This window comes from Oncorhynchus nerka, linkage group LG8, assembly GCF_034236695.1.
Source record: "Oncorhynchus nerka isolate Pitt River linkage group LG8, Oner_Uvic_2.0, whole genome shotgun sequence".
NCBI classification, from domain to species: Eukaryota; Metazoa; Chordata; class Actinopteri; order Salmoniformes; family Salmonidae; genus Oncorhynchus; species Oncorhynchus nerka.
This window is the reverse complement of record NC_088403.1, coordinates 71,105,719-71,129,560: the sequence shown is the minus strand read 5'-3', so window position 1 is coordinate 71,129,560 and position 23,842 is coordinate 71,105,719. Positions and strand designations below refer to the sequence as shown.

At 46.6% G+C, this 23,842-nt stretch overlaps 1 protein-coding gene across 1 annotated transcript in view; it reads right to left on the bottom strand.

Moving 5' to 3' along the window:
* LOC135572795 (voltage-gated potassium channel subunit beta-3-like) overlaps nt 1-23,842 on the bottom strand; it is a 93,343-nt gene that overhangs the window by 5,764 nt on the left and 63,737 nt on the right. Inside the window, exon 10 of the mRNA XM_065021215.1 lies at nt 1,568-1,656. Within this exon, the coding sequence (XP_064877287.1) occupies nt 1,568-1,656 (89 nt within the window). The remainder of the gene's footprint in view (nt 1-1,567; nt 1,657-23,842) is intronic.

The window sequence follows — 23,842 nt, the reverse complement described above, 5'->3', positions numbered from 1 at the left end:
TATACATCTATACATCACATCTATACATCTATACATCACATCTATACATCACATCTATACATCATCACATCTATACATCACATCTATACATCTATACATCACATCTATACATCACATCTATACATCTATACATCACATCTATACGTCACATCTATACGTCACATCTATACATCACATCTACATCTATACATCACATCTATACATCACATCTACACATCTATACATCACATCTATACATCACATCTATACATCACATATACACATCACATCTATACATCTATACATCACATCTATACATCACATCTACACATCTATACATCACATCTATACGTCACATCTATACATCACATCTACACATCACATCTATACATCTATACATCACATCTATACATCACATCTATACATCTATACATCACATCTATACATCTGTACATCACATCTATACATCTATACATCACATCTATACATCACATCTATACATCACATCTATACATCTATACATCACATCTATATATCATCATCTATACATCTATACATCACATCTATACATCTATACATCACATCTATACATCACAGCTATACATCACAGCTGTACATCACATCTATACATCACATCTATACATCTATACATCACATCTATACATCACATCTATACATCACATCTATACATCTATACATCACATCTATACATCACATCTATACATCACATCTATACATCTATACATCACATCTATACATCACATCTATACATCACATCTATACATCACATCTATACATCTATACACCACATCTATACATCACATCTATACATCTATACATCACATCTATACATCACATCTATACATCACATCTATACATCTATACATCACATCTATACATCACATCTATACATCACATCTATACATCACATCTATACATCACATCTACACATCACAGCTATACATCTATACATCACATCTATACATCACATCTATACATCTCATCTATACATCACATCTATACATCACATCTATACATCACATCTATACATCACATCTACACATCTATACATCACATCTATACATCTATACATCACATCTATACATCACATGTGTCCATCACATTATATCAGTGATACTGGGTTATACATCACATTATATCAGTGATACTGGGTTATACATACCGGATCGTCAAGTCTTGGACCAAAAGGCTCCTTAACAGCTTCTATCCCCAAGCCATAAGACTGATGAACAATTAATCAAATGGCCTCTGGACTATTTACATTGATCCTCCCCCCCTTTTTTTGACACTGCTGCTACTCGCTGTTTATTACCTATGCATGGTCACTTTTTCCTACCTACATGTACAAAATAACTTGACTAACCTGTACCCCCGCACATTGACAGGTACCGGTACCCCGTGTATATAGCCTGGCTATTTTTGTTTTATTGTGTTGCTTGTTAATTGTTTAGTCAGTAAATATTTTCTAACTCTATTTCTTGAACTGCAGTGTTGTTTAAGGGCTTGTGAATAAGCATTTCACGGTAAGGTCTACACCTGTTGTTTTGATTTGAGTGGTGTGTGTTACCCTGATACAGCCGAGGTTCTCTTGCAGCTGGTCTGTGTTGGTGATCCCCAGGAGAACACAGCTGACCCTCTCACTACGCAGACACCAGGCTGGGGAGTGAGACACAGACAGACAGACAGACAGACAGACAGACAGACAGACAGACAGACAGACAGACAGACAGACAGACAGACAGACAGACAGGCATATTGACAGACAGACAGGCATATTGACAGACAGACAGACAGACAGACAGACAGACAGACAGACAGACAGACAGACAGACAGACAGACAGACAGACAGACAGACAGACAAACAGACAGAAGGGAGGAAGATATCAATTGACTAACAGTTGTGAAAATATTAACTAATAATAATTCCAGAATGACGAATGAACAAACTGAATACAGTTTACACACACAGTTCACCCAGACACACAGTTCACCCAGACACACAGTTCACCCAGACACACAGTTCACCCAGACACACAGTTCACCCAGACACACAGTTCACCCAGACACACAGTTCACCCAGACACACAGTTCACCCAGACACACAGTTCACCCAGACACACAGTTCACCCAACACAGTTCACCCAGACACACAGTTCACCCAGACACACAGTTCACCCAGACACACAGTTCACCCAGACGCACAGTTCACCCAGACACACAGTTCACCCAGACACACAGTTCACCCAACACAGTTCACCCAGACACACAGTTCACCCAGACACACAGTTCACCCAGACACACAGTTCACCCAGACACACAGTTCACCCAGACACACAGTTCACCCAGACACACAGTTCACCCAGACACAGTTCACCCAGACACACAGTTCACCCAGACACACAGTTCACCCAGACACACAGTTCACCCAACACAGTTCACCCAGACACACAGTTCACCCAGACACACAGTTCACCCAGACACACAGTTCACCCAGACACACAGTTCACCCAGACACACAGTTCACCCAGACACACAGTTCACCCAGACACACAGTTCACCCAGACACACATGCACAAGTGCTGAGCAATTTGTACGATTGTAAAAAAATATGTTAAGATCAATAATGTTCTGTTGTATTTTTTAAAATTAAATGCACTATGCGGGTTGAATGCTGTAACACAGAATACAACAATTAACCCCCTAGAGTCTATTGAAGCACTGCTGCATCAATCTAACTAACATAATAAAATATTCCCAGTCTAAATCCGTCAGTTTAAACTAGAGATATCTGTTGTTTAGCGTGGGCTGTGTCTCAGTCCACAGCGTCCGCCTGTCGCACCACCGGATCTTCTGTGGAAAGTGGCAGAGCTACAGAACGGTTTGTCAGACCAGGAGACATCCCGGAAATACCAACGGTTTGGGCCACAAAGCGAACGGTTTGTGCTACGACCCCCACAAGAGTCTAAAGGTTAATTAATGGAAGTATGGAGGCAGTTTTGTGCCAATAAAAATAAGCGGTTAAAATCTGTTAAAAAGATATATATATATATATATATTATATTTCCTGCACTTTCTTAGATTTCCTAGATACAGGACAGACACTTCAAAAACCTTATTCCTTTATTTTCTGTCTATTTTACATTTATGAATTGTTATTCAATGTGTTCTATGGGCCATAGTAGTAAAGGCCAAATTCAATATTTTATCAAATAAAAAAATGTGATACCTGAGGCTACACTAACACACACACACATACACTACACACACACATACACTAACACACACACACACGTAGGCGTCCTAAAATTAAAAAACAAACTGTTAATAAATTACACCACCCTCATAGACTTCATCCTAAACAGCCCTCCACCCTCATAGACTTCATCCTAAACAGCCCTCCACCCTCATAGACTTCATCCTAAACAGCCCTCCACCCTCATAGACTTCATCCTAAACAGCCCTCCACCCTCATAGACTTCATCCTAAACAGCCCTCCACCCTCATAGACTTCATCCTAAACAGCCCTCCACCCTCATAGACTTCATCCTAAACAGCCCTCCACCCTCATAGACTTCATCCTAAACAGCCCTCCACCCTCATAGACTTCATCCTAAACAGCCCTCCACCCTCATAGACTTCATCCTAAACAGCCCTCCACCCTCATAGACTTCATCCTAAACAGCCCTCCACTCCACCCTCATAGACTTCATCCTAAACAGCCCTCCACCCTCATAGACTTCATCCTAAACAGCCCTCCACCCTCATAGACTTCATCCTAAACAGCCCTCCACCCTCATCCTAAACACTTCCACCCTCATAGACATCCTAAACAGCCCTCCACCTCATAGACTCCCTAAACAGCCCTCCACCCTCATAGACTTCATCCTAAACAGCCCTAAACAGACCCTAAACAGCACCTCCACCCTCATAGACTTCATCCTAAACAGCCCTCCACCCTCAGACTTCATCCTAAACAGCCCTCCACCCTCATAGACTTCATCCTAAACAGCCCTCCACCCTCATAGACTTCATCCTAAACAGCCCTCCACCCTCATAGACTTCATCCTAAACAGCCCTCCACCCTCATAGACTTCTTCCTAAACAGCCCTCCACCCTCATAGACTTCATCCTAAACAGCCCTCCACCCTCATAGACTTCATCCTAAACAGCCCTCCACCCTCATAGACTTCATCCTAAACAGCCCACCACCCTCATAGACTTCATCCTAAACAGCCCTCCACCCTCATAGACTTCATCCACCAAATACACCTCCACCCTCATAGACTTCATCCTAAACAGCCCTCCACCCTCATAGACTTCATCCTAAACAGCCCTCCACCCTCATAGACTTCGACTTCCCTAACAGCCCTCCACCCTCATAGACTTCATCCTAAACAGCCCTCCACCCTCATAGACTTCATCCTAAACAGCCCTCCACCCTCATAGACTTCATCCTAAACAGCCCTCCACCCTCATAGACTTCCCTAAACAGCCCTCCACCCTCATAGACTTCATCCTAAACAGCCCTCCACCCTCATAGACTTCATCCTAAACAGCCCTCCACCCTCATAGACTTCATCCTAAACAGCCCTCCACCCTCATAGACTTCGTCCTAAACAGCCCTCCACCCTCATAGACTTCATCCTAAACAGCCCTCCACCCTCATAGACTTCATCCTAAACAGCCCTCCACCCTCAAACAGACTTCATCCTAAACAGCCCTCCACCCTCATAGACTTCATCCTAAACAGCCCTCCACCCTCATAGACTTCATCCTAAACAGCCCTCCACCCTCCACCCTCATAGACTTCATCCTAAACAGCCCTCCACCCTCATAGACTTCGTCCTAAACAGCCCTCCACCCTCATAGACTTCGTCCTAAACAGCCCTCCACCCTCATAGACTTCATCCTAAACAGCCCTCCACCCTCATAGACTTCATCCTAAACAGCCCTCTACCCTCATAGACTTCATCCTAAACAGCCCTCCACCCTCATAGACTTCGTCCTAAACAGCCCTCCACCCTCATAGACTTCATCCTAAACAGCCCTCCAAATACACCTCCACCCTCATAGACTTCATCCTAAACAGCCCTCCAAATACACCTCCACCCTCATAGACTTCATCCTAAACAGCCCTCCACCCTCATAGACTTCATCCTAAATAGCCCTCCACCCTCATAGACTTCATCCTAAACAGCCCTCCAAATACACCTCCACCCTCATAGACTTCATCCTAAACAGCCACCAAATACACCTCCACCCTCATAGACTTCATCCTGAACAGCCACCAAATACACCTCCACCCTCATAGACTTCATCCTGAACAGCCCTCCAAACCTCACACCTCCACCCTCATAGACTTCATCCTAAACAGCCCTCCAAATACACCTCCACCCTCATAGACTTCATCCTAAACAGCCACCAAATCCTAAACACCTCCACCCTCATAGACTTCATCCTGAACAGCCACCAAATACACCTCCACCCTCATAGACTTCATCCTAAACAGCCCTCCAAATACACCTCCACCCTCATAGACTTCATCCTAAACAGCCCTCCAAATACACCTCCACCCTCATAGACTTCATCCTAAACAGCCCTCCAAATACACCTCCACCCTCATAGACTTCATCCTAAACAGCCCTCCAAATACACCTCCACCCTCATAGACTTCATCCTAAACAGCCCTCCAAATACACCTCCACCCTCATAGACTTCATCCTAAACAGCCCTCCAAATACACCTCCACCCTCATAGACTTCATCCTAAACAGCCACCAAATACACCTCCACCCTCATAGACTTCATCCTGAACAGCCACCAAATACACCTCCACCCTCATAGACTTCATCCTGAACAGCCCTCCAAATACACCTCCACCCTCATAGACTTCATCCTAAACAGCCCTCCAAATACACCTCACCCTCAAGACTTCATCCTAAACAGCCCTCCAAATACACCTCCACCCTCATAGACTTCATCCTAAACAGCCCTCCAAACTTCATCCTAAACAGCCCTCCACAAATACTCCACCCTCATAGACTTCATCCTAAACAGCCACTCAAATACACCTCCACCCTCATAGACTTCATCCTAAACAGCCCTCCAAATACACCTCCACCCTCATAGACTTCATCCTAAACAGCCCTCCAAATACACCTCCACCCTCATAGACTTCATCCTAAACAGCCCTCCAAATACACCTCCACCCTCATAGACTTCATCCTAAACAGCCCTCCAAATACACCTCCACCCTCATAGACTTCATCCTAAACAGCCCTCCAAATACACCTCCACCCTCATAGACTTCATCCTAAACAGCCCTCCAAATACACCTCCACCCTCATAGACTTCATCCTAAACAGCCCTCCAAATACACCTCCACCCTCATAGAATTCATCCTAAACAGCCATCCAAATACACCTCCACCCTCATAGACTTCATCCTAAACAGCCCTCCACCCTCATAGACTTCTTCCTAAACAGCCCTCCAAATACACCTCCACCCTCATAGACTTCATCCTAAACAGCCCCAAATACTCCACCCTCATAGACTTCATCCTAAAGCAAATACCCTCCACCCTCATAGACTTCTTCCTAAACAGCCCTCCAAATACACCTCCACCCTCATAGACTTCATCCTAAACAGCCCTCCAAATACACCTCCACCCTCATAGACTTCATCCTAAACAGCCCTCCACCCTCACCCTCATAGACTTCATCCTAAACAGCCCTCCACCCTCATAGACTTCATCCTAAACAGCCCTCCAAATACACCTCCACCCTCATAGACTTCATCCTAAACAGCCCTCCAAATACACCTCCACCCTCATAGACTTCATCCTAAACAGCCATCCAAATCCAAATACACCTCCACCCTCATAGACTTCATCCTAAACAGCCCTCCAAATACACCTCCACCCTCATAGACTTCATCCTAAACAGCCACCAAATACACCTCCACCCTCATAGACTTCATCCTAAACAGCCCTCCAAATACACCTCCACCCTCATAGACTTCATCCTAAACAGCCCTCCAAATACACCTCCACCCTCATAGACTTCATCCTAAACAGCCCTCCAAATACACCTCCACCCTCATAGACTTCATCCTAAACAGCCCTCCAAATACACCTCCACCCTCATAGACTTCATCCTAAACAGCCCTCCAAATACACCTCCACCCTCATAGACTTCATCCTAAACAGCCCTCCAAATACACCTCCACCCTCATAGACTTCATCCTAAACATCCCTCCAAATACACCTCCACCCTCATAGACTTCATCCTAAACAGCCCTCCAAATACACCTCCACCCTCATAGACTTCATCCTAAACATCCCTCCAAATACACCTCCCCTCATAGACTTCATCCTGAACAGCCACCAAATACACCTCCACCCTCATAGACTTCATCCTGAACAGCCCTCCAAATACACCTCCACCCTCATAGACTTCATCCTAAACAGCCCTCCAAATACACCTCCACCCTCATAGACTTCATCCTGAACAGCCCTCCAAATACACCTCCACCCTCATAGACTTCATCCTGAACAGCCCTCCAAATACACCTCCACCCTCATAGACTTCATCCTAAACAGCCCTCCAAATACACCTCCACCCTCCATAGACTTCATCCTAAACAGCCCTCCAAATACACCTCCACCCTCATAGACTTCATCCTAAACAGCTTCCTCCTAAACAGCACCCCAAATCATACCCTCATAGACTTCATCCTAAACAGCAAATACCTCCACCCTCATAGACTTCTTCCTAAACAGCCCTCCAAATACACCTCCACCCTCATAGACTTCATCCTAAACAGCCCTTCAAATACACCTCCACCCTCATAGACTTCATCCTGAACAGCCCTCCAAATACACCTACCTCCACCCTCATAGACTTCATCCTAAACAGCCCTCCAAACTTCATCCTAAACACACCTCCACCCTCATAGACTTCATCCTAAACAGCCCTCCAAATACACCTCCACCCTCATAGACTTCATCCTAAACAGCCCTCCATCCAAGACTTCATCCTAAACAGCCCTCCACCCTCATAGACTTCATCCTAAACAGCCCTCCAAATACACCTCCACCCTCATAGACTTCATCCCTAAACAGCCCTCCAAATACACCTCCACCCTCATAGACTTCATCCTAAACAGCCCTCCAAATACACCTCCACCCTCATAGACTTCATCCTAAACAGCCCTCCAAATACACCTCCACCCTCATAGACTTCATCCTAAACAGCCACCAAATACACCTCCACCCTCATAGACTTCATCCTAAACAGCCCTCCAAATACACCTCCACCCTCATAGACTTCATCCTAATCAGCCCTCCAAATACACCTCCACCCTCATAGACTTCATCCTAAACAGCCCTCCAAATACACCTCCACCCTCATAGACTTCATCCTAAACAGCCTCTCCTCCTCAAGACTTCATAAACAGCCACCTCCACCCTCATAGACTTCATCCTAAACAGCCACCAAATACACCTCCACCCTCATAGACTTCATCCTAAACAGCCCTCCAAATACACCTCCACCCTCATAGACTTCATCCTAAACAGCCCTCCAAATACACCTCCACCCTCATAGACTTCATCCTAAACAGCCCTCCAAATACACCTCCACCCTCATAGACTTCATCCTAAACAGCCCTCCAAATACACCTCCACCCTCATAGACTTCATCCTAAACAGCCACCAAATACACCTCCACCCTCATCGACTTCATCCTAAACAGCCCTCCAAATACACCTCCACCCTCATAGACTTCATCCTAAACAGCCCTCCAAATACACCTCCAACCTCATAGACTTCATCCTAAACAGCCCTCCAAATACACCAACACCCTAATAGACTTCATCCTAAACAGCCCTCCAAATACACCTCCACCCTCATAGACTTCATCCTAAACAGCCCTCCAAATACACCTCCACCCTCATAGACTTCATCCTAAACAGCCACCAAATACACCTCCACCCTCATAGACTTCATCCTAAACAGCCACCAAATACACCTCCACCCTAATAGACTTCATCCTAAACAGCCCTCCAAATACACCTCCACCCTCAGACTTCATCCTAAACAGCCCTCCAAATACACCTCCACCCTCATAGACTTCATCCTAAACAGCCCTCCAAATACACCTCCACCCTCATAGACTTCATCCTAAAGAGCCCTCCAAATACACCTCCACCCTCATAGACTTCATCCTAAACAGCCCTCCAAATACACCTCCACCCTCATAGACTTCATCCTAAACAGCCCTCCAAATACACCTCCACCCTCATAGACTTCATCCTGAACAGCCCTCCAAATACACCTCCACCCTCATAGACTTCATCCTAAACAGCCACCAAATACAAACACCCTCACCCTCAGACTTCATCCTAAACAGCCCTCCAAATACACCTCCACCCTCATAGAATTCATCCTAAACAGCCATCCAAATACACCTCCACCCTCATAGACTTCATCCTAAACAGCCCTCCACCCTCATAGACTTCTTCCTAAACAGCCCTCCAAATACACCTCCACCCTCATAGAATTCATCCTAAACAGCCCTCCACCCTCATAGACTTCATCCTAAACAGCCCTCCACCCTCATAGACTTCATCCTAAACAGCCCTCCAAATACACCTCCACCCTCATAGACTTCATCCTAAACAGCCCTCCAAATACACCTCCACCCTCATAGACTTCATCCTAAACAGCCCTCCAAATACACCTCCACCCTCATAGACTTCATCCTAAACAGCCCTCCAAATACACCTCCACCCTCATAGACTTCATCCTAAACAGCCCTCCAAATACACCTCCACCCTCATAGACTTCATCCTAAACAGCCAACAAATACACCTCCACCCTAATAGACTTCATCCTAAACAGCCCTCCAAATACACCTCCACCCTCATAGACTTCATCCTAAAGAGCCCTCCAAATACACCTCCACCCTCATAGACTTCATCCTAAACAGCCCTCCAAATACATCTCCACCCTCATAGACTTCATCCTAAACAGCCCTCCAAATACACCTTCACCCTCATAGACTTCATCCTAAACAGCCCTCCAAATACACCTCCACCCTCATAGACTTCATCCTAAACAGCCCTCCAAATACACCTCCACCCTCATAGACTTCATCCTAAACATCCCTCCAAATACACCTCCACCCTCATAGACTTCATCCTAAACAGCCCTCCAAATACACCTCCACCCTCATAGACTTCATCCTAAACATCCCTCCAAATACACCTCCACCCTCATAGACTTCATCCTGAACAGCCACCAAATACACCTCCACCCTCATAGACTTCATCCTGAACAGCCCTCCAAATACACCTCCACCCTCATAGACTTCATCCTAAACAGCCCTCCAAATACACCTCCACCCTCATAGACTTCATCCTGAACAGCCCTCCAAATACACCTCCACCCTCATAGACTTCATCCTGAACAGCCCTCCAAATACACCTCCACCCTCATAGACTTCATCCTAAACAGCCCTCCAAATACACCTCCACCCTTATAGACTTCATCCTAAACAGCCCTCCAAATACACCTCCACCCTCATAGACTTCATCCTAAACAGCCCTCCACCCTCCTAGACTTCATCCTAAACAGCCCTCCACCCTCATAGACTTCTTCCTAAACAGCCCTCCAAATACACCTCCACCCTCATAGACTTCATCCTAAACAGCCCTTCAAATACACCTCCACCCTCATAGACTTCATCCTGAACAGCCCTCCAAATACACCTCCACCCTCATAGACTTCATCCTAAACAGCCCTCCAAATACACCTCCACCCTCATAGAATTCATCCTAAACAGCCCTCCAAATACACCTCCACCCTCATAGACTTCATCCTAAACAGCCCTCCATCCTCATAGACTTCATCCTAAACAGCCCTCCACCCTCATAGACTTCATCCTAAACAGCCCTCCAAATACACCTCCACCCTCATAGACTTCATCCTAAACAGCCCTCCAAATACACCTCCACCCTCATAGACTTCATCCTAAACCGCCCTCCAAATACACCTCCACCCTCATAGACTTCATCCTAAACAGCCCTCCAAATACACCTCCACCCTCATAGACTTCATCCTAAACAGCCACCAAATACACCTCCACCCTCATAGACTTCATCCTAAACAGCCCTTCAAATACACCTCCACCCTCATAGACTTCATCCTGAACAGCCCTCCAAATACACCTCCACCCTCATAGACTTCATCCTAAACAGCCCTCCAAATACACCTCCACCCTCATAGAATTCATCCTAAACAGCCCTCCAAATACACCTCCACCCTCATAGACTTCATCCTAAACAGCCCTCCATCCTCATAGACTTCATCCTAAACAGCCCTCCATAGACTTCATCCTAAACAGCCCTCCAAATACACCTCCACCCTCATACACCTCCACCCTCATAGACTTCATCCTAAACAGCCCTCCAAATACACCTCCACCCTCATAGACTTCATCCTAAACAGCCCTCCAAATACACCTCCACCCTCATAGACTTCATCCTAAACAGCCCTCCAAATACACCTCCACCCTCATAGACTTCATCCTAAACAGCCACCAAATACACCTCCACCCTCATAGACTTCATCCTAAACAGCCCTCCAAATACACCTCCACCCTCATAGACTTCATCCTAATCAGCCCTCCAAATACACCTCCACCCTCATAGACTTCATCCTAAACAGCCATCCAAATACACCTCCACCCTCATAGACTTCATCCTAAACCGCCCTCCAAATACACCTCCACCCTCATAGACTTCATCCTAAACAGCCCTCCAAATACACCTCCACCCTCATAGACTTCATCCTAAACAGCCACCAAATACACCTCCACCCTCATAGACTTCATCCTAAACAGCCCTCCAAATACACCCCTCCAAATACACCTCCACCCTCATAGACTTCATCCTAAACAGCCCTCCAAATACACCTCCACTCTCAACTTCATCCTAAACAGCCCTCCAAATACACCTCCACCCTCATAGACTTCATCCTAAACAGCCCTCCAAATACACCTCCACCCTCATAGACTTCATCCTAAACAGCCCTCCAAATACACCTCCACCCTCATAGACTTCATCCTAAACAGCCCTCCAAATACACCTCCACCCTCATAGACTTCATCCTAAACAGCCCTCCAAATACACCTCCACCCTCATAGACTTCATCCTAAACAGCCCTCCAAATACACCTCCACCCTCATAGACTTCATCCTAAACAGCCCTCCAAATACACTTCATCCTAAACAGCCTCCATAGACTTCATCCTAAACAGCCCTCCAAATACACCTCCACCCTCATAGACTTCATCCTGAACAGCACTCCATAGACTTCATCCTAAACAGCCCTCCACCCTCATAGACTTCATCCTGAACAGCCCTCCAAATACACCTCCACCCTCATAGACTTCATCCTGAAACAGCCCTCCAAATACACCTCCACCCTCATAGACTTCATCCTAAACAGCCCTCCAAATACACCTCCACCCTCATAGACTTCATCCTAAACAGCCCTCCAAATACACCTCCACCCTCATAGACTTCATCCTAAACAGCCCTCCATAGACTTCATCCTAAACAGCCACCAAATACACCTCCACCCTCATAGACTTCATCCTAAACAGCCCTCCAAATACACCTCCACCCTCAGACTTCATCCTAAACAGCCCTCCAAATACACCTCCACCCTCATAGACTTCATCCTAAACAGCCCTCCACCACCCTCATAGACTTCATCCTAAACAGCCTCCATAGACTTCATCCTAAACAGCCCTCCAAATACACCTCCACCCTCATAGACTTCATCCTGAACTGCACTCCATAGACTTCATCCTAAACAGCCCTCCATAGACTTCATCCTGAACAGCCCTCCAAATACACCTCCACCCTCATAGACTTCATCCTAAACAGCCCTCCAAATACACCTCCACCCTCATAGACTTCATCCTAAACAGCCCTCCAAATACACCTCCACCCTCATAGACTTCATCCTAAACAGCCCTCCAAATACACCTCCACCCTCATAGACTTCATCCTAAACAGCCACCAAATACACCTCCACCCTCATAGACTTCATCCTAAACAGCCACCAAATACACCTCCACCCTCATAGACTTCATCCTAAACAGCCCTCCAAATACACCTCCACCCTCATAGACTTCATCCTAAACAGCCACCAAATACACCTCCACCTTCATAGACTTCATCCTAAACAGCCCTCCAAATACACCTCCACCCTCATAGACTTCATCCTAAACAGCCCTCCAAATACACCTCCACCCTCATAGACTTCACCCTAAACAGCCCTCCAAATACACCTCCACCCTCATAGACTTCATCCTAAACAGCCCTCCAAATACACCTCCACCCTCATAGACTTCATCCTAAACAGCCACCAAATACACCTCCACCCTCATAGACTTCATCCTGAACAGCCACCAAATACACCTCCACCCTCATAGACTTCATCCTGAACAGCCCTCCAAATACACCTCCACCCTCATAGACTTCTTCCTAAACAGCCCTCCAAATACACCTCCACCTCATAGACTTCATCCTAAACAGCCCTCCAAATACACCTCCACCCTCATAGACTTCATCCTAAACAGCCCTCCAAATACACCTCCACCCTCATAGACTTAATCCTAAACAGCCCTCCAAATACACCTCCACCCTCATAGACTTCATCCTAAACAGCCACCAAATACACCTCCACCCTCATAGACTTCATCCTAAACAGCCTCCAAATACACCTCCACCCTCATAGACTTCATCCTAAACAGCCCTCCAAATACACCTCCACCCTCATAGACTTCATCCTAAACAGCCCTCCATAGACTTCATCCTAAACAGCCACCAAATACACCTCCACCCTCATAGACTTCATCCTAAACAGCCCTCCAAATACACCTCCACCCTCATAGACTTCATCCTAAACAGCCCTCCAAATACACCTCCACCCTCATAGACTTCATCCTAAACAGCCCTCCACCCTCATAGACTTCATCCTAAACAGCCCTCCATAGACTTCATCCTAAACAGCCCTCCAAATACACCTCCACCCTCATAGACTTCATCCTGAACAGCACTCCATAGACTTCATCCTAAACAGCCCTCCATAGACTTCATCCTGAACAGCCCTCCAAATACACCTCCACCCTCATAGACTTCATCCTAAACAGCCCTCCAAATACACCTCCACCCTCATAGACTTCATCCTAAACAGCCCTCCAAATACACCTCCACCCTCATAGACTTCATCCTAAACAGCCCTCCAAATACACCTCCACCCTCATAGACTTCATCCTAAACAGCCCTCCAAATACACCTCCACCCTCATAGACTTCATCCTAAACAGCCACCAAATACACTCCACCCTCATAGACTTCATCCTAAACAGCCATCCTAAACAGCCCTCCAAATAACCTCCACCCTCATAGACTTCATCCTAAACAGCCCAAATACACCTCCACCCTCATAGACTTCATCCTAAACAGCCCTCCAAATACACCTCCACCCTCATAGACTTCATCCTAAACAGCCACCAAATACACCTCCACCTTCATAGACTTCATCCTAAACAGCCCTCCAAATACACCTCCACCCTCATAGACTTCATCCTAAACAGCCCTCCAAATACACCTCCACCCTCATAGACTTCACCCTAAACAGCCCTCCAAATACACCTCCACCCTCATAGACTTCATCCTAAACAGCCCTCCAAATACACCTCCACCCTCATAGACTTCATCCTAAACAGCCACCAAATACACCTCCACCCTCATAGACTTCATCCTGAACAGCCACCAAATACACCTCCACCCTCATAGACTTCATCCTGAACAGCCCTCCAAATACACCTCCACCCTCATAGACTTCTTCCTAAACAGCCCTCCAAATACACCTCCACCTCATAGACTTCATCCTAAACAGCCCTCCAAATACACCTCCACCCTCATAGACTTCATCCTAAACAGCCCTCCAAATACACCTCCACCTCATAGACTTCATCCTAAACAGCCCTCCAAATACACCTCCACCCTCATAGACTTCATCCTAAACAGCCTCCAAATACACCTCCACCCTCATAGACTTCATCCTAAACAGCCCTCCAAATACACCACCCTCATAGACTTCATCCTAAACAGCCCTCCAAATACACCTCCACCCTCATAGAATTCATCCTAAACAGCCCTCCAAATACACCTCCACCCTCATAGACTTCATCCTAAACAGCCCTCCAAATACCTCACCCTCATAGACTTCATCCTAAACAGCCCTCCAAATACACCTCCACCCTCATAGACTTCATCCTAAACAGCCCTCCAAATACACCTCCACCCTCATAGACTTCATCCTAAACAGCCCTCCAAATACACCTCCACCCTCATAGACTTCATCCTAAACAGCCCTCCAAATACACCTCCACCCTCATAGACTTCATCCTGAACAGCCACCAAATACACCTCCACCCTCATAGACTTCATCCTAAACAGCCCTCCAAATACACCTCCACCCTCATAGACTTCATCCTAAACAGCCCTCCAAATACACCTCCACCCTCATAGACTTCATCCTAAACAGCCCTCCAAATACACCTCCACCCTCATAGAATTCATCCTAAACAGCCCTCCAAATACACCTCCACCCTCATAGACTTCATCCTAAACAGCCCTCCACCCTCATAGACTTCATCCTAAACAGCCCTCCAAATACACCTCCACCCTCTTAGACTTCATCCTAAACAGCCCTCCAAATACACCTCCACCCTCATAGACTTCATCCTAAAGAGCCCTCCAAATACACCTCCACCCTCATAGACTTCATCCTAAACAGCCCTCCAAATACACCTCCACCCTCATAGACTTCATCCTAAACAGCCCTCCAAATACACCTCCACCCTCATAGACTTCATCCTGAACAGCCCTCCAAATACACCTCCACCCTCATAGACTTCATCCTAAACAGCCCTCCAAATACACCTCCACCCTCATAGACTTCATCCTAAACAGCCCTCCAAATACACCTCCACCCTCATAGACTTCATCCTAAACAGCCCTCCAAATACCCACCCTCATAGACTTCATCCTAAACAGCCCTCCACCCTCATAGACTTCATCCTAAACAGCCCTCCAAATACACCTCCACCCTCATAGACTTCATCCTAAACAGCCCTCCAAATACACCTCCACCCTCATAGACTTCATCCTAAACAGCCCTCCAAATACACCTCCACCCTCATAGACTTCATCCTAAACAGCCCTCCAAATACACCTCCACCCTCATAGACTTCATCCTAAACAGCCACCAAATACACCTCCACCCTCATAGACTTCATCCTAAACAGCCACCAAATACACCTCCACCCTCATAGACTTCATCCTAAACAGCCACCAAATACACCTCCACCCTCATAGACTTCATCCTGAACAGCCACCAAATACACCTCCACCCTCATAGACTTCATCCTGAACAGCCCTCCAAATACACCTCCACCCTCATAGACTTCATCCTAAACAGCCCTCCAAATACACCTTCACCCTCATAGACTTCATCCTAAACAGCCCTCCAAATACACCTCCACCCTCATAGACTTCATCCTAAACAGCCCTCCAAATACACCTCCACCCTCATAGACTTCATCCTAAACAGCCCTCCAAATACACCTCCACCCTCATAGACTTCATCCTAAACAGCCCTCCAAATACACCTCCACCCTCATAGACTTCATCCTAAACAGCCCTCCAAATACACCTCCACCCTCATAGACTTCATCCTAAACAGCCCTCCAAATACACCTCCACCCTCATAGACTTCATCCTAAACAGCCCTCCACCCTCATAGACTTCATCCTAAACAGCCCTCCAAATACACCTCCACCCTCATAGACTTCATCCTAAACAGCCCTCCAAATACACCTCCACCCTCATAGACTTCATCCTAAAGAGCCCTCCAAATACACCTCCACCCTCATAGACTTCATCCTAAACAGCCCTCCAAATACACCACCCTCATAGACTTCATCCTAAACAGCCCTCCAAATACACCTCCACCCTCATAGACTTCATCCTGAACAGCCCTCCAAATACACCTCCACCCTCATAGACTTCATCCTGAACAGCCCTCCAAATACACCTCCACCCTCATAGACTTCATCCTAAACAGCCCTCCAAATACACCTCCACCCTCATAGACTTCATCCTAAACAGCCCTCCAAATACACCTCCACCCTCATAGACTTCATCCTAAACAGCCCTCCAAATACACCTCCACCCTCATAGACTTCATCCTAAACAGCCCTCCAAATACCCTCCACCCTCAGACTTCTTCCTAAACAGCCCTCCAAATACACCTCCACCCTCATAGACTTCATCCTAAACAGCCCTTCAAATACAACTCCACCCTCATAGACTTCATCCTGAACAGCCCTCCAAATACACCTCCACCCTCATAGACTTCATCCTAAACAGCCCTCCAAATACACCTCCACCCTCATAGACTTCATCCTAAACAGCCCTCCAAATACACCTCCACCCTCATAGACTTCATCCTAAACAGCCCTCCACCCTCATAGACTTCATCCTAAACAGCCCTCCACCCTCATAGACTTCATCCTAAACAGCCCTCCAAATACACCTCCACCCTCATAGACTTCATCCTAAACAGCCCTCCAAATACACCTCCACCCTCATAGACTTCATCCTAAACAGCCCTCCAAATACACCTCCACCCTCATAGACTTCATCCTAAACAGCCCTCCAAATACACCTCCACCCTCATAGACTTCATCCTGAACAGCCACCAAATACACCTCCACCCTCATAGACTTCATCCTAAACAGCCACCAAATACACCTCCACCCTCATAGACTTCATCCTAAACAGCCACCAAATACACCTCCACCCTCATAGACTTCATCCTGAACAGCCACCAAATACACCTCCACCCTCATAGACTTCATCCTGAACAGCCCTCCAAATACACCTCCACCCTCATAGACTTCATCCTGAACAGCCCTCCAAATACACCTTCACCCTCATAGACTTCATCCTAAACAGCCCTCCAAATACACCTCCACCCTCATAGACTTCATCCTAATCAGCCCTCCAAATACACCTCCACCCTCATAGACTTCATCCTAAACAGCCCTCCAAATACACCTCCACCCTCATAGACTTCATCCTAAACAGCCCTCCAAATACACCTCCACCCTCATAGACTTCATCCTAAACAGCCACCAAATACACCTCCACCCTCATCGACTTCATCCTAAACAGCCCTCCAAATACACCTCCACCCTCATAGACTTCATCATAAACAGCCCTCCAAATACACCTCCACCCTCATAGACTTCATCCTAAACAGCCCTCCAAATACACCTCCACCCTCATAGACTTCATCCTAAACAGCCCTCCAAATACACCTCCACCCTCATAGACTTCATCCTAAACAGCCCTCCACCCTCATAGACTTCATCCTAAACAGCCCTCCAAATACACCTCCACACTCATAGACTTCATCCTAAACAGCCCTCCAAATACACCTCCACCCTCATAGACTTCATCCTAAACAGCCCTCCAAATACACCTCCACCCTCATAGACTTCATCCTAAACAGCCCTCCAAATACACCTCCACCCTCATAGACTTCATCCTAAACAGCCCTCCACCCTCATAGACTTCATCCTAAACAGCCCTCCAAATACACCTCCACCCTCATAGACTTCATCCTAAACAGCCCTCCAAATACACCTCCACCCTCATAGACTTCATCCTAAAGAGCCCTCCAAATACACCTCCACCCTCATAGACTTCATCCTAAACAGCCCTCCAAATACACCTCCACCCTCATAGACTTCATCCTAAACAGCCCTCCAAATACACCTCCACCCTCATAGACTTCATCCTGAACAGCCCTCCAAATACACCTCCACCCTCATAGACTTCATCCTGAACAGCCCTCCAAATACACCTCCACCCTCATAGACTTCATCCTAAACAGCCCTCCAAATACACCTCCACCCTCATAGACTTCATCCTAAACAGCCCTCCAAATACACCTCCACCCTCATAGACTTCATCCTAAACAGCCCTCCACCCTCATAGACTTCATCCTAAACAGCCCTCCACCCTCATAGACTTCTTCCTAAACAGCCCTCCAAATACACCTCCACCCTCATAGACTTCATCCTAAACAGCCCTTCAAATACAACTCCACCCTCATAGACTTCATCCTGAACAGCCCTCCAAATACACCTCCACCCTCACCCTCAGACTTCATCCTAAACAGCCCTCCAAATACACCTCCACCCTCATAGAATTCATCCTAAACAGCCCTCCAAATACACCTCCACCCTCATAGACTTCATCCTAAACAGCCCTCCACCCTCATAGACTTCATCCTAAACAGCCCTCCACCCTCATAGACTTTATCCTAAACAGCCCTCCAAATACACCTCCACCCTCATAGACTTCATCCTAAACAGCCCTCCAAATACACCTCCACCCTCATAGACTTCATCCTAAACAGCCCTCCACCCTCATAGACTTCATCCTAAACAGCCCTCCAAATACACCTCCACCCTCATAGACTTCATCCTAAAGCCCTCCACAGCCCCTCCACCCTCAAACTTCATCCTAAACAGCCACCAAATACCACCCTCATAGACTTCATCCTAAACAGCCACCAAATACACCTCCACCCTCATAGACTTCATCCTAAACAGCCACCAAATACACCTCCACCCTCATAGACTTCATCCTAAACAGCCACCAAATACACCTCCACCCTCATAGACTTCATCCTAAACAGACTTCATCCAAACAGCCACCAAATACACCTCCACCCTCATAGACTTCATCCTGAACAGCCCTCCAAATACACCTCCACCCTCATAGACTTCATCCTGAACAGCCCTCCAAATACACCTTCCACCCTCATAGACTTCATCCTAAACAGCCCTCCAAATACACCTCCACCCTCATAGACTTCATCCTAATCAGCCCTCCAAATACACCTCCACCCTCATAGACTTCATCCTAAACAGCCCTCCAAATACACCTCCACCCTCATAGACTTCATCCTAAACAGCCCTCCAAATACACCTCCACCCTCATAGACTTCATCCTAAACAGCCACCAAATACACCTCCACCCTCATCGACTTCATCCTAAACAGCCCTCCAAATACACCTCCACCCTCATAGACTTCATCATAAACAGCCCTCCAAATACACCTCCACCCTCATAGACTTCATCCTAAACAGCCCTCCAAATACACCTCCACCCTCATAGACTTCATCCTAAACAGCCCTCCAAATACACCTCCACCCTCATAGACTTCATCCTAAACAGCCCTCCACCCTCATAGACTTCATCCTAAACAGCCCTCCAAATACACCTCCACCCTCATAGACTTCATCCTAAACAGCCCTCCAAATACACCTCCACCCTCATAGACTTCATCCTAAAGAGCCCTCCAAATACACCTCCACCCTCATAGACTTCATCCTAAACAGCCCTCCAAATACACCTCCACCCTCATAGACTTCATCCTAAACAGCCCTCCAAATACACCTCCACCCTCATAGACTTCATCCTAAACAGCCCTCCACCCTCATAGACTTCATCCTAAACAGCCCTCCACCCTCATAGACTTCTTCCTAAACAGCCCTCCAAATACACATCCACCCTCATAGACTTCATCCTAAACAGCCCTTCAAATACAACTCCACCCTCATAGACTTCATCCTGAACAGCCCTCCAAATACACCTCCACCCTCATAGACTTCATCCTAAACAGCCCTCCAAATACACCTCCACCCTCATAGACTTCATCCTGAACAGCCACCAAATACACCTCCACCCTCATAGACTTCATCCTAAACAGCCACCAAATACACCTCCACCCTCATAGACTTCATCCTGAACAGCCACCAAATAAACCTCCACCCTCATAGACTTCATCCTGAACAGCCCTCCAAATACACCTCCACCCTCATAGACTTCATCCTGAACAGCCCTCCAAATACACCTTCACCCTCATAGACTTCATCCTAAACAGCCCTCCAAATACACCTCCACCCTCATAGACTTCATCCTAATCAGCCCTCCAAATACACCTCCACCCTCATAGACTTCATCCTGAACAGCCCTCCAAATACACCTCCACCCTCATAGACTTCATCCTAAACAGCCCTCCAAATACACCTCCACCCTCATAGACTTCATCCTAAACAGCCACCAAATACACCTCCACCCTCATCGACTTCATCCTAAACAGCCCTCCAAATACACCTCCACCCTCATAGACTTCATCCTAAACAGCCCTCCATAGACTTCATCCTAAACAGCCCTCCATAGACTTCATCCTAAACAGCCCTCCAAATACACCTCCACCCTCATAGACTTCATCCTGAACAGCACTCCATAGACTTCATCCTAAACAGCCCTCCATAGACTTCATCCTGAACAGCCCTCCAAATACACCTCCACCCTCATAGACTTCATCCTGAACAGCCCTCCAAATACACCTCCACCCTCATAGACTTCATCCTAAACAGCCCTCCAAATACACCTCCACCCTCATAGACTGCATCCTGAACAGCCCTCCATAGACTTCATCCTAAACAGCCCTCCATAGACTTCATCCTGAACAGCCCTCCAAATACACCTCCACCCTCATAGACTTCATCCTGAACAGCCCTCCAAACACACCTCCACCCTCATAGACTTCATCCTAAACAGCCCTCCAAATACACCTCCACCCTCATAGACTTCATCCTAAACAGCCCTCCATAGACTTCATCCTAAACAGCCACCAAATACACCTCCACCCTCATAGACTTCATCCTAAACAGCCCTCCAAATACACCTCCACCCTCATAGACTTCATCCTAAACAGCCCCCCAAATACACCTCCACCCTCATAGACTTCATCCTAAACAGCCCTCCATAGACTTCATCCTAAACAGCCCTCCAAATACACCTCCACCCTCATAGACTTCATCCTGAACAGCACTCCATAGACTTCATCCTAAACAGCCCTCCATAGACTTCATCCTGAACAGCCCTCCAAATACACCTCCACCCTCATAGACTTCATCCTAAACAGCCCTCCAAATACACCTCCACCCTCATAGACTTCATCCTAAACAGCCCTCCAAATACACCTCCACCCTCATAGACTTCATCCTAAACAGCCCTCCATAGACTTCATCCTAAACAGCCCTCCATAGACTTCATCCTGAACAGCCCTCCAAATACACCTCCACCCTCATAGACTTCATCCTGAACAGCCCTCCAAATACACCTCCACCCTCATAGACTTCATCCTAACCAACTTGCCCTCTAAATACACCTCTGCTCTTTTCATTCAAGATCTCAGAGATCACTGCCTCATTGCCTGCATCTGTAATGGGTCAGCGGTCAAATGACCTCCACTCATCACTGTCAAACGCTCCCTGAAACACTTCAGCGAGCAGGCCTTTCTAATCGACCTGGCCCGGCTATCCTGGAAGGATATTGACCTCATTCCGTCAGTAGAGGATGCCTGGTTATTCTATAAAAGTGCTTTCCTCACCATCTTAAATAAGCATGCCCCGTTCAAAAAAAATGTAGAACAGATATAGCCCTTGGTTCTCTCCAGACCTGACTGCCCTTGACCAGCACAAAAACATCCTGTTGCGGACTGCACTAGCATTGAATAACCCCCCTGATATGACAACTTTTCAGGAACGTTAGGAACCAATATACACAGGAAGTTAGGATAGCTAAGGCTATCTTTTTCAAGCAGAAACATTACGTAGCACAAACTTCAAAAAGTTCTGGAGAATAAGAGCACTTCCTCCCAGCTGCCCACTGCTCTGAGGCTAGGAAACACTGTCACCAATGATAAATCCACTATAATTGAGAATTTCAATAAGCATTTTTCTACGGCTGGCCATGCTTTCCACCTGGCTACCCCTACCCCGATCAACAGCCCTGCACCCCCTGCAGCAACTCGCCCAAGTCTCCCACATTTCTCCTTCACCCAAATCCAGACAGCTGATGTTCTGAAAGAGCTGCAAAATCTGGACTGCTACAAATCAGCCGGATTAGATCATCTGGACCCTCTCTTTCTAAAATGATCTGGCGAAATTGTTGCAACCCCTGAGATTCCCAAAGATTGGAAAGATGTCCCTCTTCAAAGGGGGAGACACTCTAGACCCAAACTGCTACAGACCTATATCCATCCTGCCCTGCCTTTCTAAAATCTTCGAAAACCAAGATAATTAACAGATCACCATTTACGGATTTGGGGTTGTACCTGGTGGGTTCATTGATAATTTGTGTGAGATTGAGGGCATCAAGTTTAGAATGTAGGATGGCCGGGGTGTTAAGCATGTCCCAGTTTAGGTCACCTAACAGAACGAACTCTGAAGATAGATGGGGGGGCAATCAATTCACATATGGTGTCCAGGGCACAGCTGGGGGCAGAGGGTGGTCTATAGCAAGAGGCAACAGTGAGGGACTTGTTTCTGGAAAGGTGGATTTTTAAAAGTAGAAGCTCGAATTGTTTGGGCACAGACCTGGATAGTAAGACAGAACTCTCCAGGCTATCTCTGCAGTAGATTGCAACACCGCCCCCTTTGGCAGTTCTATCTTGTCCCTAGCCGCGTCCTCAGAGTATGCACAGTCCAGCTGGCTGGTGTGTCTATGGACATATTCAAACTCTCATTAACCCAGCCTGGTTTCCCTAAATGCTTCCAGATGGCCACCATTGTTCCTGTACACAAGAAAGCGAAGCTATCTGAACTAAAT